Source organism: Cuculus canorus, chromosome 7 (assembly GCF_017976375.1).
Source record: "Cuculus canorus isolate bCucCan1 chromosome 7, bCucCan1.pri, whole genome shotgun sequence".
Lineage (NCBI taxonomy): Eukaryota > Metazoa > Chordata > Aves > Cuculiformes > Cuculidae > Cuculus > Cuculus canorus.
In genome coordinates, this window is record NC_071407.1 from 19,673,370 (window position 1) to 19,692,438 (window position 19,069).

The following is a 19,069-nucleotide window of genomic DNA, read 5'->3' on the forward strand; positions in this document are numbered from 1 at the left end:
CCTGCTGTAGCAGAAATAGGGGTAAAAAGCTCCCTCATGTGGGACCGATGTCCTAAAGCACAGTTCCTAAGATGTGCTGAGCACTGCAGCTGGGAACATGTAATCAGTAATGAATTTCCTCTCCTGCAAGAAGGCCGCATATTGGCATTACCTCTTACTTGTGCCAGGATCGTGTTATTTCTGATATTGTAGAAGAATTCACAAATAGGCTTTGTAGATAGATGCTGCCTGTCTGTCCTCAGGTGGAACCAGTGGTCTGTCCATATCTTTGGGAGCCAGACACAGTCTCAGTAACAATAGCCATAAGAGGCTCTTCTGAAGGATGGGTACAAATTCCAGGGCTGCTGCCATTTAGTGCACAACAGCATGAAGAAGTATTGGCCTTGCAGTTAAGACACTGAGATATGACTTTGGAGACCCTGGCTGTAGCTCATGTAAGTTACTTCACTTTTGTTTTACTATTGTTCCACAGTGATAAATGAGATGAAGAGTATGTTCTAGGAAGGTGAGTCCATGTGCTTAACAGCATTTTGAGCGCTTCATAGATGAACGCTGTTAAATAGGCGTTGGGCTCTTCTACTTTTAAATCATGTGTAACATGATTTGATGTTGCTTTGATATTTATGGTAAAGGAATAGGCTCATCAGCTCTGGTTCCTAATTTTTTGTAGGTGATGTGACTTTGGGAACTGATGATTTGGGAACTAATGATGAGAACTGATGATTTAATCCCTTGTTAACTACAGTTCTGACATGTCTCCCCTCGGGTAATAGGGTCTTGCATGACATTATCACAGTTACCTACACAGCACTTCATTGATGCTCTGCAATCATACTTAGAGTCCAGGGTGTCTAAGCTACGCAGGTCTGGCTTGGAGTCAGGTGACTATCTTGGGACTTAGGAGGAAGCCCACAACTGAAGGTGCATCTTTTTTTGAGAAGGCAAGTGCACAAATGCACATACAGTTGCTTATTAGGACTGCACATACAGATCCACAATTTGCACATGCAAGTGTACAGCTGTTCTGTGGCCACTATGTTTATTTGTTTCTTGGCAGCACCCCTGGATCAATGCTGAACCCTGTGTTGCCTTGTTTCAGTTGAATTGCTGGGAGCTGTGCATCTCTAATTGTCATCTGAGTTGGGTAGGAGTGCAGAAATTAACCTACTGAGTCTCCATGAGTGCTCTGCTTACATGCTTCTAGTAACTGTACAGGGATCCATTTCTCCGCAGGCAGAATGAGTAATGCTGTGACCTTCCTCTGAAGGTGTTTGAGCTCTAAGTGATAAAAAACACTGTACGATAATGTATGAATACTATTATTCATATTAAAGTTATTGTACAGAGTGGTAACTGAAGTAAAAAAGTATTGCACCGTTACTTTCTACAGAGAAGCCGTAGTTCTAGAGGCTTGTTCTTGTATACACTGCTGTGGTTCATCTTGTACCAGAAGATGACCCAAATCACTGTCTGCCATTGTACAACAACACAAAGATGCTACACAACCTGAAGAGTCTGAGCTATGTCTGTTAAGTCTTAATCATGCTTTGAACATAAACATCAGGTTAATAATAAAATCCTGTAGTTTTCACAGCTTTAGGAACAGGTAGGAACAATTTCTGAAGCAACAAGATTGCAAACACTTTGCACCCTTTGCAGCAACACTGCCTTCTTTATTGTTATTTTTTTGGCAAGTGAACATATTCCTTCTTTTCCCCTCCTTTTTGGGTTTCTTCTAGGGAACATTATTACCCTAAGTAGGCTTTGTCTCTGGTAAGTTGAGACCAGGGTGTATGACAGAGTTTGTATAACAGAGGTGGCAGTGGGGTCCTCATGGAGAAGAGTAACTTCAAAATGCAGAGCTGGTACTTGATAGACTGGTCAAACTGCACAGGGGAAACATGACAGGGACATATTTGCATAGTGTGTTGGGTCTCTGTAGCATACCTGAAATGGGAAGGAGAGTTCCGTATCAGGTCTTTGGTACTTTTGTTGCTTCCCTGGTGTGTTTGTTCCTAGAAATAATAGGTGGTTGTGTCCCAAGGAGCTCTTCCGTCCAACTTAACGTAGGAGCTTTTGGAGGGGAAAGAGCTTTTCTGTACTTTCTAAATATGTCAGCACTGATAGTGAACTGTATGAGTCTCATCCCAGGAGAAGAAAATCCTTGTGAGATAAGCACAGAGGAACCTGGGAACTGTGGGTTTACCATCTGCTTGCTGTGTGTAGCAGCACAGCCATTTACAGGCCAGTTACGCAGAGATGGGTTGAGGATATCTGCTCTGTTTCCTGACTGTAGATAAAGAGGGAACTTTTCTGTGTGATGGTCCAAGATCTTACACTTTTGGCTGGGGCAAGGAAAAATAATAACCGTTTTCACTAGAAATCTCTCAGTCTCCAATGTTATCCTATATCCTAGGTAAAGAGCATTTGTGCTTTTCCTCTGTGCACACCATAATTCCAGCTTGCTCTTGGAGAGACAGTCAAGTAATTCACTGTGAAAAGCACAATGACACTTAATTACAGTTTGAGCAAGACCAGTTATGGTCCTTTGTGGCCTAATTTGCTCCTCCCAGCAAGCCACCAATACCTCAAGGCTGTGCTTCTTGCACCCAACAACTGTTTGTTGCCCTTGTTGCTATGCTCCAGAGCCCTTCCCATTCTAGGCGATGGACAAATGCCATCTCCTTTTCCCTGAAAATGTGAAAGGAAAGAGAAAAATCTTTTGCAAAGCAACCACTGTTGTTTTTTACGTGAACCACATTCTAGTCTGGTCAGCATTCAAGTGTGGAAATGTGTAGTGCTGTGGTTAAAACAAGGGATATGAGTCACGAGTCCTGAACTTGTAAATACCTTTTTTTGCTACATAACCTTGAGTAGATGACATGACCTGACAGTGGCTCTCCTCACTTCCTCCTCTCTGGGAGATTCATCCATAAAAGCTGTCAGAAAATAGGAAGGCAGTAAATTGTGTTTGTGAATGCAGGTTTAGGTTAAGATATTTTTCTCAGGTTTGGATGGCATTTGGACTGTTATGATTGTACTTTGAGATTGGCACTGAATATAAAGTATGCCTGATAGACCTTAACTTTAATTATGCCTAGTGTTATCCTTCTCTGTTCCCTTCCCCACTTCATCTTTTTTAGCGTTCAGAATCAACAGGTTTTGTTATGGTCTGCACTGTACATTACTTCAGCCACAGCCTCAGCAAGGTCCAAGGCATACTGTTTTGTGCATTCCTGCAAGATATCTTGTGACTCTGGTCATTCTTCTGGGAGGTGTCTGTAGCTCATTGCTGCATTTTCCTGCTAAGGCATGGCTAGAAACAACATGCAGCTCCCTGCTGAATGGAATGCTATAAAAATTATTTGATTAACCCTTTCTTCAGTATTGGGAAGGGTTCTCCATGTCACTTTCCTTGTGTTCCTAAGCTGGTAAAGTGGGATCAGGCGTGTGAGAGCTAGGTTCCTCTTTTTTGGCTGGTTTCTCCAAGGGCAAATTGGAAGGAACCCACTTCTCTTCAGTGCATTCCTGAGCTGGTCTTCAAATGAACTGAGTAGGCTGCTCCCATGGGGACCCATCCCTGGTTTCAAGCAGTGCTGTGCACAGTTGGGACTCTGAACTGGGAAGTGGTTTCTCAGACATGCATGTCTTGCGAGTCGGTCAGTATTTGATTGTATTCAACTCTCAGTATTCTGATTAAGGAAGCTACAGTAGCCTGAGATAACTGCAGCTATTGATCTTACTGCAAAATATTTCCTATCTTGATTACCTATTAGCTCTGGACGCCATGTTCCACATGACTCTGTTTGTAAAACAAACTAAAAAACTACTTCTTTAGATGGTCTGTAAATATTTTTGCCTGTTAGTGGAATTAGCTGAAGTGGAAAAAATACCCTTGAAGAAGTCTCAATATTTTCAATTTCTGTCTTGAAACACCTTTTCTATCCAAAACTAAAACAAAAGATATTTTGAGTTGAACAACGTATGTGTTTCGAACACAAGTGAAACTTACTTTGACGTATTTCTTTTACCTGAAAAATGAAGACTTTTGGTTATTGTTTACTTTTCCCTTGGCCAGCAAGTGAACCGAAAAATGACTTTTATTGCTGCCATTGTGTGCGGTGCATGCCATGGGCCTGTTGGTAAGTTTGCCCTGGCAACCTACCTCCTTTGGTCCCTGGGGGATCCGTGGACAGGCTTATCACACGTGATATCAAAAGAATTGCTCCTGTACTCTCTCTTCCCTTCCCCACTACATAAATCCTACTTTCTCAGCTGTTTGTCTTCCACAGCCAGGGTGTCTGAGGGCACACGAGGCTTCTGGAGGATTTCTTCTCCCAGCCTCTTTGCAAAGCAAGGTTGGGCCCCCTTTACCTCTGTGAAAGGGGCTCAGGCATCTCTGCTCTTGCCTGGGCTTTCTGGGCAGTAATGTGGGCCATGCCTCAGCGAAGCCAACAGGTTTTATTCTGAATGTGTCAGTAGCCCAAGGCGTTGCTTAGCTGCGCCTCACTCTCACCATGTGCTCTGCTCCTGGTCTGTATACACCTGTAATGTATATCTTCTTGTTTGTGACCCAGGTGTCAGAGATTTCTGAAGCAGGGATTAACCGTCTGTGCTCTGTCTCCCTGGTGCTTGATCTAATTCCTTTTGCAGTGTGAAGCACATGGAGCCCAGTAGGTTACACTTCTTGGCAGCTCCACCTCACTCACCCTGTGCTGTGAACAGAGTTTGCTGCTGCTTCTTGTACATTTGCATTCATCATTTTGCTGTTTTCTATTTGTATTTATCTGATGTACCTAAGGCCATAATAGGGTCCTCGTGGTTATGAGTGATTATTAATCCACAATGAAGTGATTTCCTTCCCCTCCAATAATTCCATCATAGAAGGAGGGAGCAGAAGTGATATGAGTTTAGCTATAAAGAGACCAGAGAGAATACACCGGATAAAGAATGGGCTGAAGTGATTCTCCTTTTTAAAAGCAGCACTAAAAAAAAAATAATTATATTCTCATTGTTGGACATTGACACTTTACTGGACTTTTAAAATCTTCCCTTCTTTAGTCAACCCCATTTTCTTTTATCTCTTCATAGCTTTGGATTATTGTAATTTTGGGCAGCTGAGCTACCACACAGATCCCCAGAAAACTGTTATTGACAAGAGATGACTTATTAAACTGGAAGATATTTAAAGAGTCATTCTATGTAAAAAAAAAAAAAAATGTTGATGATGTTTAATGTTTTGCTTTTGAATCTAATAACTTAAAATGGCAACATATAAAAATTAATTACAAGTTAATAAATTAATTGTTAATTATGAATGCAATAAATAGTATAATTAATGGTGAGGGTTAAAATTTAATTGTTAAGCAATACAATTAGAATTTAATTGTAAATTACATATTTATTGACCTGAAAGCATGATCAGCCACCAAACTGCTGATATGGAAATCTGACATTTCCAATACTTTATTTTTCAACACGAAAACAATATCTGAGTCCCAAGTGTAAGAGTAGGAGTTAGTGAAAGTTACTTGAATTTGCCTGAAAAATAGGCAGCTTTAGGATTTACGTGACAAACTGTTTCAGCAGCTCACTAATTTCTAGTCTGTGTGCGTGCAGGGTAATCAGTGCAATTCCCAGGAAATCCATGAAGGCTTTAATGAGCCATGACATGTTCAGCGCACAGTCAGCATGAAGCAATGCAGTGTGAGGAAGCTTTTGGCTGATGCGCATAGGTCCTGGCTCCTGAGGAGCCAGCTGCTAATCCTGACACTTGCCCAGGGAACTCAAATAGTTGGAACCCTGTACCACCTCAGTTCAGCTCTTTCTCTATAAAATTACTGTATCTGTAATTTACCTCATTGATAAACACATTTACTAACCCAGTTCCCCATACTGTTGCTGGTTTAGGATACTCACTGTAGGTGTTTCTACTAGAACACTTTATTCTTTTCCAAGATTCAACTTTCACAGTTGTCACTGATACTAAAGGTGCGTATCTCATTGTTTTCTGGGTGTGTGGATCAAAACCTTCACTTAGCTAAGTGACTCTGACTTTCTGTAAATGCTCACTCTTGTGGTTTTGTAAGTAGCATAAAACCCAGAATCCATTGTTTTCAGTTTTAGAGGTCCGCTTTTACATTGAACTATCAGTAGATACTAAGCAAGTAAAGCTAAGTGCTCACGAACCATGTCTATAGCAAGCAGGCAGGATCTTCCCAGTCACATCTGTAGACAGAATTGAGGCGAAAGGTGACTACTTATTTAAGCCAAAGGAAATTATGTTAATCTCAGATTTCAGCATCATAAATGTAATACTTTTTGGTGGTCTAATGTTTTGGATTGCTATGCCAAAACCTTAAAGGAATTATTTTATTTTAATCCATTCTAAAATGTAAAGGCAAGTATCAGATTCTTACAAAGTCAAAGACCAAGAAATTTCAGTAGACTTTTAAGTGAATCCTACTCTTACTCTCTTCCTCAGCTGGATCCACCCCCCTGCCCTGCTAGTCAGAACTGCAGAACAGAGACTCTGTAAGCAAAAGCAAAAGTGAATGAAAACTCAAGCAAAATTTTTAGCAGGAAGGATATCTTTTATTAGGTCAACTAATACAGCTAAAAATAAGAAACAGACATACATTTGTGTACACAAACACTTTGACATTCACAGAGATGAAACTAGATTGGATTTTTCTTAAATAAACACCAATGCCTGTATTAAGATGAACAGAGAAAAGGGACAGCTACTGGCAGATGGGGCGGATTTTTAAAATTCTTTTTGCTGAAGAGTTCTTAGTATTATGGGTGAAGAGGTTGCTTATTGTACTGTTTGAATTGCCTGGATCCTTTTAACAGTTATACCTTTCCATTTAAAATTTTCTGAGTAGTAGCTAAAGATTCTGGTGGAGCAAGGGGAATGATGTACTGAGCACTATTATGAAAGTAGCCCAGAAACAAGATGATGCAGTGGCTTTCAAGAGGTTCCTCCTTTCCTTCCCCCTTAAACCACACACAAAAACACATCCTAGGTGGTCTAGGAGGCATTGCCTAGAAGTACAAATTGCCTGAATTGCACATGTGGTTGTTACACTGGGATAAAAGCTGGAGTTGGGACAAGGGCAGATCCCGCTGCTTCAGTATTTGTACTTTTTGAAAAGCTAATTTGGCAAGCAGCATAACAAGAGCCTAACAAGTGGATGGACATATGGGGAGGCGAAATAATTGTGCATTAGGAAGACGGTGCAGATGTGAGCTGAAGGAAGGGTGTAACTCCATATGGCACTTTGCTAACCTTTAGTCAGTGCCTGAATGACAGTATGCAGTGCAGGTCGCACCATCTGAGGGATGCTGTACTGGGAGCAGGGCTGAAGCCAGACAGAACTGGATTAATACAGATTGTGTGCTTCCCAGAAAACAATAAAGTAGCTACTGACAGCTGTTGTGCCTGAGATCACCATGGCATGACTGCACCTTGCAACTCTGGCACCTTCCCTAAAACACTTAGCATTTTTTTCCCTGAAGTGGTATACCCTGTTACCACTACTAAAGTGATGGTGGCCCTTAGCCCCTGTTAATCCGCTGTGCAGGAAGACCATGTGTGAGTATGCAGGACACCCGATTTCTGTCCATGTTCTCTATGGTTTAAAAGCCTTTGCAGAGGAAATGACTTAAGCCTTTCAAACACAAAATATTAGAAATCCTGTGGTTAGCATGTTTATTTGAGGAACAATTTGAGTGAATTTTTTAATAAACTAACCTCAGAGCAAGTGTGTGTTAGGTATAATAGCTGTGGCACACTGTTATTAGGAAAGTGTGATAAGTGGAAGGCTAAATCTTCAACCTAGAAATCCTTTGGTGAAATGCACTTGATAAGTCCAAACTATGAATTATGATTTATTATCATTTGCTCCTCCCTTCCGGCTCTTGATCCTAACACTGGCTAAGAGTTTGGCCTCATTTTATCAATGGCTGCTTGAAGTGCTGAGGACAATTTGCTGCAGTGTTCACCAGAAGTCTTTGATATATGAGATGGTAGGCTAACACCAATAATCTTTTGTGAGGAAGTGTCACAATACATACATCGATCATCCAAGCCTATATCTGTCAGACTCTCCCAACTCAACCGTATTTTTCATGACACAGTGCGGCGCATGGCCTTTAAATTACCCATCTGTCTGACAAATCAGTGAGTGTGGCAGAAACTGGCAGCAGTTTGACGTCGCCTATCACTTTAACTGAAGTGAAAGTAATGCAAACAGATTTATGGGATCCCCTTTGATTATAGACTATGAATATATTTGGAATTGATGTTTGGGAGAGAGAGACAACAGAGAGGCAGGAAAGGCTTGTAAGCAAAAGCACTAGTGTTGTTTTTGCAGTTTTGCATTCACTATGACAGAAATTGTTATGTTCTTAATTTTTTCCCTCCGTCTGTGTTGCATCTCAGGTGAATATCTCTGACTTTTCTCTCTTTTTTTTGTCCTGGGTGATTATTTAGCTGTTCTAAATTCATAACTTTATAAATATCATGGTAGGGTTTTCTTACACATATTTGCAGTACAGCTATCAAATATATCTGTAGTGCACCCTGTATAGCAGTAAATATTGCTGAGTTTCTAAGCGTGCTCTGAATACAATAGAGCACAGCAGAATACAAATGGCTGTTGTAAGCTCACAAGGATGGCTGCTCACTGCAATGTTGATGAGAACTTGCCTTCTCTGATGGAGTAGAGCAAATCACTGACAGAGGTTTCTGATCCAGTAGTTTATTTTTGTTGCAGAAGTAACAGAGACCTTGGCTTTTGCTCTTTGATACCTCTGTGCAGAGGCTCTGTCTGTAGAACAGCATTGCCTTGAATGTGGTTCGTAACCAAAGTCTGCTGTAACAAGCCTGTTTTTTTAGAAAGGAGATTTTTATCCTAATTATTGAGACTGTTGTTTAAGTGTAGCGGTAAATTTGTGATGATGAATGCTGAGACTCAGAACTACTGAGTGTCTCATACAAGCAACAACACGCCTGTTCAAACAACTCTTGGCTGCAGCTGAGCTCTTGAAGCCCTGAGCCATCCAATACAAGTAAGTGGTAGGGTGGTACCCTTTGAGAACTGGTACATTTGTTGAATCATTTTCTGAGTTCTCTGGAGCTTACACAAGCTTTTCTTGATACTCTGCTTGACTTTCTTCAGAAAAACTATAGAATTAAGTGAGTCTCTTGTTTTTAAAGGAATAGTTTTCATGAACAAAGGTGCAGGCATTGAAAGTCATTTAACAAAACAGATAGTTGTGGTTCAGCTCTGATGGCTTTTGCCAGGATTCCAGGGGAAATTGTGATATGTGGGGGTGTCACAGAAACTCAACCTAAGCACCTTCAGAGTTTCCTCACACCAGGCAGCACCAGTGATCGGTCACTACTGTGGGTTCTTGTATTGCCCTGTTGTCATTGTCACAGCCATTGGTAGCTGTGGGGATTGTGATCTATAGCTGCTGAGCTCTGGCAAAACTTCTCTAAATCTGGAGTCCTTCTCCTGAAATTTACTTTGGGTTTATTGACCTTGAGCTGAATTTGGTTTGTTGATTCCAGTGTATAGCCTAAACTTCCAGCTGGGCATCCTGGTCTTTCAAAACAATGGAAGGAAGATGCCTTATGGGGCAGATATTTTCTAAACAAACCAAACATTTTTTTGATTCCCCCCAGGCAGTGTTTGCCTTGCAAGGAGGGAAACAGATAACATTTCCCTCTGTGCTAAACCATAGTAGCCATGTTCATTAGGATGATTGCTACATCGAAGAAAACAGGCCTGCTGTGCAAAGGAAAAGGTGTTGGCAAATGGAGTTCAGTACTGATGGGATGGGTACTTTCCAGCCCACAGTTACTTACTTGGTAACCACATCCCAGCTCCTGTAAATGGGCTGTTGGCAGTACTACTCCTGCATTTTCTGACAGTCTTCATCTCTAGCCTTTGTACATCATGATGAGAGAGGCATTTTTGACATCCAGGTGCAGGCTTTTGCCAAGCTTGTGGCAGCTGGGTGCTTGCATAAAAGTTTCCTCTCGTCTACCGAGGTGAGGAGGTGGAGACAGTGATGCCAAGTGTTGCATCTCTTCACACACAGTTGTGTCTGCAGGAGTGCATGAGGCTTCTGCAGGCCTCATGGGGCAGTTTGTATCAATGCTTAGGAGTCCTGGGGAGGAACAGGTACGGCAGAGAACAGTGATCTTGGTATCTGACTGAGGTTGCCATGGACATTTTTAAGTGCCCAGGAGCCTCTGGCTGCCTCTGGTCTTTGAGGTCTCTCTGTCTCTCCTCCTGTCTGGAACAAAGGCAAAGCTTTGTTTTGGCTAAAGGAAACCTTGATTTATTTGCATTTAACCCCTAGCAGACTAGGATATCCCCAGTGCTTGCTATTTTTTCAAACCCAAGCTACTCCTATTTTAAAATCTACATCCACAGTTCTCCCATCAGGTTCTGCCTGCATCCCACATCCATTCTGGAAACGCATTTATTGGAGAGCCCTTTTTGCAAGTCCCACACATTGTTGTTTTTTGTGATGGAAGCCCCATCTACATTTGAAGCACAGAAGACTTGTACTATCCCAGTATAGTGTTCAAAGCATGGACACCAGCTATGCTAGCATCACAGTGCAAAGGAAAGCTACAGATGGTGTCTTTGCTGAGGTTGTTCCTCTGGTATAAGCCTATCTCTGCTGTGAGCTTTTTTCCCAGCACAGCTTTGTCAGTCAGGGATCTCACCAAGGAGATATGGAGCTGTGACTTTAGACTTGTTCTGCATAGCTGTAGTAGCAGAGCAGAGGGCACATGTGAGCAAAGTCACACTGGTGTGTCTTTTGGTTTAAAACAGTCCTAGGCTATTCTCTGACAAGGTAAGCAATGCTTTCTAGCAATGACCTCCAGTACAGGTCTGAATGTCATGTCTAGGACCCAGTGAATGGTACTGCATGATGATCTCCAAGAGCAGCCTGGCCTCTCTGCTTATAGTCCCTTTAGCTAGCTATTGGTGAGTCAAAACATCTGCTTTTTCTAAATTAACAATTTTTTTTTTTACCTTCAGGGAAGATGCATAAACTTCACTCGGGTGAAATCAGATGGAACCTCTGTCCCTTACAGCCCACCATCAAAGCTGCCACGGCGTGACAATGTTCCTCTCAACAATGCTCCAAGGAATCCTTCTCCTGTGTCTTTGCAGCCTCCTTCCAGGCAGCCACCTCCTGGACCACCCCCATCCCGAGCCCCACCTGGACCTCCTCCTTCACGCCCACCCCCACAGCCCACGGCTTAGAGCGTGGCAAAACCCTGACCGATAAAACATGTCTCTTTGCTGAACGCGGCATATTTATTGAGTATTGGTTTACAGTTAAAGATATCAGAATTTGTTGCTGGTCAGCAAAAAAAGAAGAAAGAAAAGAAAAAAAAAGAAAAATTGCCAAGTGTCAATTTTAGTGTATGAATATATTTATACCACACGTGCTGAGTAAACATTCAGTGGATAGATTCAGAGCTTTGGGGCATAGAAACAAGCCAAAATTATCATCTAGATACAGTAGCAGTTTTTGTATGTATACATTTGAAGATCTATTTACATATGACATTTGTCTGACTTGATATGTCAGATCATTCATTAATAACTTTAGCTGGTACACGCGTATCAGTTGTTTTGATAGCTGCCACCTGCAAGTTGGTTAAACATAGTTCATTGAGGAATTTGCTTTCTTTTCCCTAAGAATACTGCATCCAGATGTTAATATGGAACAATAATTGCAAAGATAGCTTCCTGCTTTTAATTCTGCAGGTGGAATTTCCATGAAAGGTTATAAGAAGGCTGTAAGAATAATGAGGTAAGATGAGACTATGTGCCAATAATTTAGCAACTGTAAACTACCATAGTAAGAGAAAATCAGTTTTGAGCCTGCCATCTCTACACATGTTTAGACTTGGTTGCATAGGATAGCCACTGAAGGCCAGATAATGGTTCTAGAAATCCAAACCTGGAACAAGATTTGAGTTCAGATTTGTCTGAAGTTCAGAGGAATTTTGAGGAAAAACGTTTTGGCTACATGTTTAGTTTTCATTTACAGAAAACATGGTCCAAAACAGAGCAAATATACATGCAATTTAACCATAAATGCTGTAATATGCAAACAGCATGTGTTATTTATATCAGCAGCATCGAGGGACTGATTCCATTGCTATTTAATTAGATAAATTTCCTTCTGATCTTACTGTTGAGCAGAACTAGATTCTCTTGTAACTGAATATGAATTCCTCTATGAGTAGCTCTTTCTTCAGACAACACTGATTCCACCAATATGTAACCTTGCGGTCTACCTGTGATTGAGAGGTATGGTGCGATTGGTCAGTATGAGCTTTTATCCAAGTTTTATATAATGTTTGGCTAGAGGATTTTGCAAACATTGTGACTGCAGGCCCATGACCTCAGTTTTGTGTGTCATCAGAAAGTGATGTGAGTACCCACACAGGGTTGGGAATTTATGACGCGGGACTATGGGACAGCCCATACGTAGTGTTCACTAAGCAATACCTAAGTGGGTTGGGCCCAGATCATTCCCTAGTGAATCAAAATAACACCTGAGCTTGCTTTTTCTCCACCACTACTTATCATATTGTATTGGAGAGGATGGCTGCAAATCCCTATCCTGGTTTGCTTTGGCACTGGCTGTCTTATTAGGATAGTTGTAGAAACAATGATTATATTGCATTATGATACAGTGTATACCTATCTCTCCATCTGTGTGTAGGTGTGGGTGTGTTGCACATCACGGTAGCTATTGGCACAGAAGACCAATGTAAATTACTAACTCTATCATGCAGTTACTCCAGATTCAGGGCCTGTTCATGCAATTGTTACAGTCATATCAAGTCACTCTGGTACAAATAGAAATCAGGCTTCCTATTTCCAGTGGAAGTCCCACTTGCAGAACACGATACAAAGCTCTCACCAGTCTATGCTGATCACTGTGACATGCCGTGTGTATGCAGCTGAGGTTGTCAAAGATAAACTCAGAAGAACCACAGAGCCTCTTTCTCCTCTTGCACTGCTCTGCTCTCTTGAGTTATGCTCTTACCTCATGTATATTGATGCAGGTAGTGGAATCACACTCACGGGTCCCAGCTGGCCTTGGAGCTGTTTCTAATTTAGGCCTGAACTAGCAAAGCACCTCTGCATGCATTAAGTTGTCCTGCAGGTCAAGAGGAACATCCTTATGCACAAGTACTTTGCTGACCTGTGACTGCATTGTGATCAGAAAGGAGAACTGGGATGCACTCAACCCTATCCTCATTCTTTTTAGTCACTTGAATAGGGTCTGCATAATTTGGTCCATAAGAATGGATTTTTGTACGGAGGAGAGAGAAGTGTGTGTGTATGTGTGTGTGTTTGTGTATCTGTGCTTGCGTGTGGGAAATGTGTAGGCTTTTGTTTGGTTTCTCATCCCTAACAAAAATTGCTCAGAGTAGCACTCTTATGAATGGAAAGGCCTTTTGCAGCCAGTGCGAGACACAGTCATTGCTTACTTGTCTCTGTTTCTTTCAGTTGAAAGGTGTAACTAAGACATCCAATTTTCCACTGCAGTTCTGGGGAAGCTCCACTTTTGACACCAGTGAAAGGAACTGGATGACTGCATTGAGGGGGTAGGGACCTGGATGTGGAGAAAGGTGCTTTACAAGCAGAGATCATTGGCTACTGTTACTGTGGTTATATAGAAGCCTGCACAAAGTAAACTTGCAGGGTCTAGCACCAGCTGCAGTGTGTATGTACAGTTGAACTTAACAGTCTCTCATGTTGGATGTCTAAGAATAAGTAGCCAACAAATGCTTACAGGGAACTGAAATGGCATAGGGTAATAAAACCTATTCCCCTGCCAGGACAAAATATGGCATTTGAGGTTTAGCTGCTTGTAGGAATGGGACCACTGCTGTGTAGATGTCAAGTCTCGCATTGGTAGGTCGTGATGAGATTGAAACAATGAGGAAGCTCACAAATTACGTAATAATACGAGGGAAGACTTGCTTATATAATTGGTATCTACTGATAATGTTAAATTGATGGGTCAGGAGTAAACTTTAGCTAATGAAAAAGCCCGGAGCCAGATTTGTATTGTCTTGCACCTGTGCAGATCTTGAGGAGGGTCAGAGTTGTTGCAAGTTTGCATTGATGTTAATTTGTCTCACTTCCAGTGAGAATGGAGGTATTGGTTTAGGGAGGGCTTCTCAATATTAACTATTTCTGCATAACTTATAAGTGCGGTGAGAATATGTGTGGTTTGGGCTACTAGGTGATCAGATACATATATGATAAAACAAGAAGCACCATGAATTTGAAAATTAGATTCAGCATAAATGGACTTCCCAGTATACTGTATAAAAGTAAGCCTTTGGTGTGTGACTCAAGTTTTGGCTGCAGCTTCTGTGATGAGAGCAACACAGGTTTAGTTTGGCAGTAAAGCAGGAAGAAGAGAGGTGAATCTGAACTGAATTTCCTTTGCAAAGGTGAGGGCAGTGAATATGCTGCACTGGCTACAGATGGCCTTTTGGTTGTGTAGAGATGTATCCATTTGCAGTGATCTCAGGCACTATGACAATGCAGTAGGAGAAACTGGTTGTTACTTTACTGTTTGCTGAGCTTGATCTTACCTGGGGTAAATCAACATAGGCCAATTGATATCAAAGCAGTAATACTGGTGTCTTGTCAGCTGAGAGCTGGCTCAAAATAAATGAAGGGAAAGAATCCCTCTAACTGGCTTGATATTTTACTGTTTGTTTCACTATGCTTGTATGTCGGTTACGATTACTGTAGTTACACTGCTAAGAAATGTTCTCACATGGAACGATCCCCCTGTATTTTCCATCATATGGCATCATTATTTGCAAAAAGTGAGTATCTAACGTTTCCCCAACTCCAAGAGAAAATGTGGATTCGGGGCACTTTCGGCTCACACTTAGCACAGATGTGAAATGACACAAGGTGCAAAGCAGCAGGGAGGGAAACCCCATGTGTTTAAAGCTGATACAGAACCACATTGATCAAAGCATATTTATAGCTGTCTTTCAATCTCAGTGCATGCATTGCCATCTGTGGGAGTAGCCTGCAGAGCAGACGGTCCTAAATGTAAAAGGGAAAAAAAGAGAAAGGAAAAGAATCAGCTCCTTATCTGAATGAGTGAGCATAACAATGAATGACATTATTTCATGAACTGTACCAGTTCAAATGCATGTGCACCTGGTGCTCCTAATGCTTTTTACTCCTGTTGGTCTTTAGGCAACATGATCCATAATATGCTTTCTGTCTTTAATCATTTGCTGATTTTGTTGTTGTCATTGTGTTTTTGTTTTTGTTTTTAAAAAAAACACTTTTCACTGAGAAAACAGCCCTACTTCTGTAAATATAGAGTTTAATTTGGAGGAGACAACACACTTCTGGATGTCACTGCTGGACAGTTATTTATTAAAAGGGGCTTAAGATGAATAAATACAGGTGGCTCAGGATACATGCATGCAAGTGTGATAATGCAGTATAGCATTTTCAGATCTCTGTAGCTTTTGGGGAAAGGGATTTTTTGGGTCATCCTAGTTTGTTTAGAAGTTTGTTACTGATCTGATACTTTTGAGTAATACAATAGAGATTCCTAACATATAACAGCGCTTGAACAGATGTGTAGATTATGATGGATTTTTCATTTGGGGGGGGGGGGGAGGGGCTAGTGAAGGAGAAATGTTTTAGTTTTTTAGGAAAAAATGTACTGTACTAAATTTTTTTTTTAGAAAAAAAACATGTGTTTTCAGAAACAGTGAGGGTGTGGGCTGATAGACAGCCAGGACATGGAGATGGGGGACAGGGGTAGCGATTGGATTTTTGAGGGACAAAGAAGTTTTCATGGCGTTATGGGTTTGTTATTGGTGTATGTGGTACAAATTTGTGTATCTGACATGCTGCTTCCATGTTATAATCATGTAGCCTTTATACATTTTATGCGCCTGCTCCATTTTTCTGAGAAAACCTTTCAAATGTAATGCCTGCACACAAATGTGGGAGATGTAGCCAAAGCCTTATAATCCAATGTAATGTAGTCTTAATGGATTAAAAATAAAAAATAAAAGTGCTTACTGGTTAAACACTACAGAGAATTTAATTGCAGGGTCATTTTAAGAGGGGATGAGCTTGTCTGTATCTGGTTTCTAATAAGCTCAGACATCTAATGGTCGGGAGGGGAATTCCCATGGCCAAGTTGCTACAAATTCATTATTTGACTAGAGACAAGGGTATGTTCTGTGACTCAGTTTCATGTTTCTATCTTGAGAATTTAAATCTTTGCCTAATTCACAGGTAAGCCATCATTTGTTGGAAACCCTTTTAGATCTCAGGTATCAGGGTAGAAATGGTGAGTAAATTACATTGGAGTCAGTGCTCAAAAATTGATTGACATATGGACCGTGATCTGAACATACTGTTGCTATCTCAAAGAGAAGTCATCTAATGCATAGAAACAACAAAGTAAAACCATGCAAGGTAAGATGCTAGAGCTCAGGACTTTAGCAAAGAGAAACTCTATGGCAAATCCTACACCTATGAAAACACAACTACTGATTTTCAGGAGTCATGCCTGAAGGACGAAGGACTGGATCATAGGACCCCTTCTCCCTCTCTGTCTCTGAAGCTACTTTTTCTTGCATCCCTGCTGCTCATGCTTCCTCTGTATCTCTTCAAGGCCCGTTAAGGATTGGGGGAGGGCTGGTGGAAACATAAGACAGGCAAGAAGGTCAACAGGGGTAGGCCACAAAAATCTCCAACCCCAGAAGGCTGCAATTATGGGTAATCGGGACTGCTGCAAAGCTGCTGAGCTGTGCTATGCACTCAGTCTGCCCAGCATGGCAGTCACAGCCCTGTGTGCAATGGGAAGAAAAAAAAAACTAGTCCTTGCACACATTCAGCCCCCTGAGCCCCTGTGAACCTCATCTGCAAAATAGTGGACACTGATTTTTGGGAATCTGGTAGCCAGATGAAGTCATCTTGGCAAAGCAGATGGGAGCTGCATGGTGGCTGAGCAGGGCACCTCACTCCCTCTGGCAGCTCCAACTGGTCACGCTGCTAATGAAAGCTGAAATCCTTTGCCTGGAGCTGTGCTCCTCACTCATCCCTTGTGGAGTCAGGTGCTCTGACAAAGAGCCCGGGTTGCTCTCGCTCTGTTCCCCAAGCTGGCAAGACAATGCTCACCCGTAATGGTTTTGTGGCCTTCAGTCCTTTTTGTTCCTCCATCTGTTTCTTACACGAAATGCAGACTTGGGCTCTCAAAGGACATCAGATAAACAAAAGCGGTCCTGGAGCCAAGGCTCTGGGCATTTTTGTTCTGCATTAGCACAAACTTGACACAGGCTGCAGCTGTGGCTGGTTAGGTTTATGCTTGCCTAAGACAACAAAATTTGGATTTGACCTGAACTTCCCCGGAGACTGGGAATGTGCATATCCAGGGCCTTGGTTATGGACTCTTCTATAAATAGCGACTAGTGCTGATTTAGCATATTTTATTAAACATACTTTACAGTCTCAGGAGTGGCATTTACATGTGAACATACACCAGCATACCCTATTTGGCTTCAGGCGAGTCAACAAGAATTTAACTGGCTCCAGCAATCTGAACTAGAAACTGAAAAAAAATGCCCTTTCCCCCTGTCCTTCCATTCCTTAAGAAACCACAGGCAGAACTTGTTGCCCGTACTCAAAGTTGTCTGATCTTTACTTTGTGAATGTGTTTTCCCCTTTCAGTTATAACTCACCTCAAGCTTCATCAGTTTCTGCAGCAAAAGTTATCCCCTTCCTGCACATCGAGGACCTACCTTTTCGCTGCAAGGGAGGATGCACTGGAAGTTTCCTAGCCTAATATTACTCTAATTTCTGTCTGCAACTCAAAAGCAATGTGAGACGACATGATGAGATTAAAGGATTCCCTGAAAGAAAGGGAACAGACTGCTGAAGGTATTGCCTGTGACACAGATTGAGAAATCTTTTTACTCTTCCAGAGATGCAGGATTATTTTGCATGGACAAATACTTCACTGAAGGTCCTCAGATAACCCCATCTGTGTCTCTGCCACAGAGTTCACTCCCTTTCACAACCATGTAGCAGCTGAGTTGCCCGTTGTCCATGCTGGTGTCCTCCTGTGTCCTGCTGAGCCTCTGGGCCATGATTCATAGAATCATAGAATGGTTTGGGTTGGAAGGGACCTTAAAGATCATCCTGTTCCAACGCCCCTGCCATGGGACATCCCACTAGATCAGGCTGCTCAAGGCCCCATCCAACCCGGCCTTGAACACTGTCAGGGAAGGGGCATCCACAACCTCCCTGGGCAACGTGTTCCTGATTCTTTGGCGCACATTTTCTATTTCTTCATGATAGAAGTAGTGGCCCTGCAGAAAATCCTAGATCCTGTGACCTAGAATACCCTGCATTGGAGCGGTACGCTTTTCCCTCTGATGACAAAGGGATATGGATTCAGAGCATGAGTCTTCCCAGAGGGCACAGGGGAACATAGCAGTCAAGATATATCTGCATGTAATAAACACACATGTATTTGACACAGGTTACTAAATAAAGCAACTCTTTCATCTACAACTCTAATCCATCTACAAGAAGGATTGCAGGGAGTATCCAGGGAACTACAGGCCTGTCATTCTGACCTCAGTGCCAGGGAAAGTCAGGGAACAGGTGATCTTGAGTGCTATCATGAAGCACATGCAAGAGAACTGGCTGATCAGGCCCAGTCAACACGGGTTCACGAAAGGCAGGTCTTGCCAAACTAACCTGATCGCCTTCTATGACAAAGTGACTCAACTACTGGATGGGGGAAAGATTGTGGATGTAGTCTTCTTGGACTTCAGTAAAGCCTTTGACACAGTTTCTCACAGCATTCTGCTTCAGAAACTGTCAGCCTCTGGCCTGGACAGGCGCACACCCTCCTGGGTTGAAAAGTGGTTGGATGGCCGGGCCCAGAGAGTGGTGGTAAATGGAGTTAACTCCAGCTGGAGGCCAGTCACAAGTGG

The 19,069-nt window shown here is 42.1% G+C and overlaps 1 protein-coding gene across 1 annotated transcript in view; it reads left to right on the plus strand.

The window, feature by feature from the left end:
* Positions 1-16,134, plus strand: part of ANTXRL (ANTXR like) — a 62,743-nt gene extending 46,609 nt beyond the window's left edge. The window contains exon 18 of the mRNA XM_009570782.2: positions 11,070-16,134. Coding sequence (XP_009569077.2) covers positions 11,070-11,297 — 228 coding nt within the window. The 3' untranslated portion in view covers positions 11,298-16,134. The remainder of the gene's footprint in view (positions 1-11,069) is intronic.
* Positions 16,135-19,069: the final 2,935 nt, after the last annotated feature.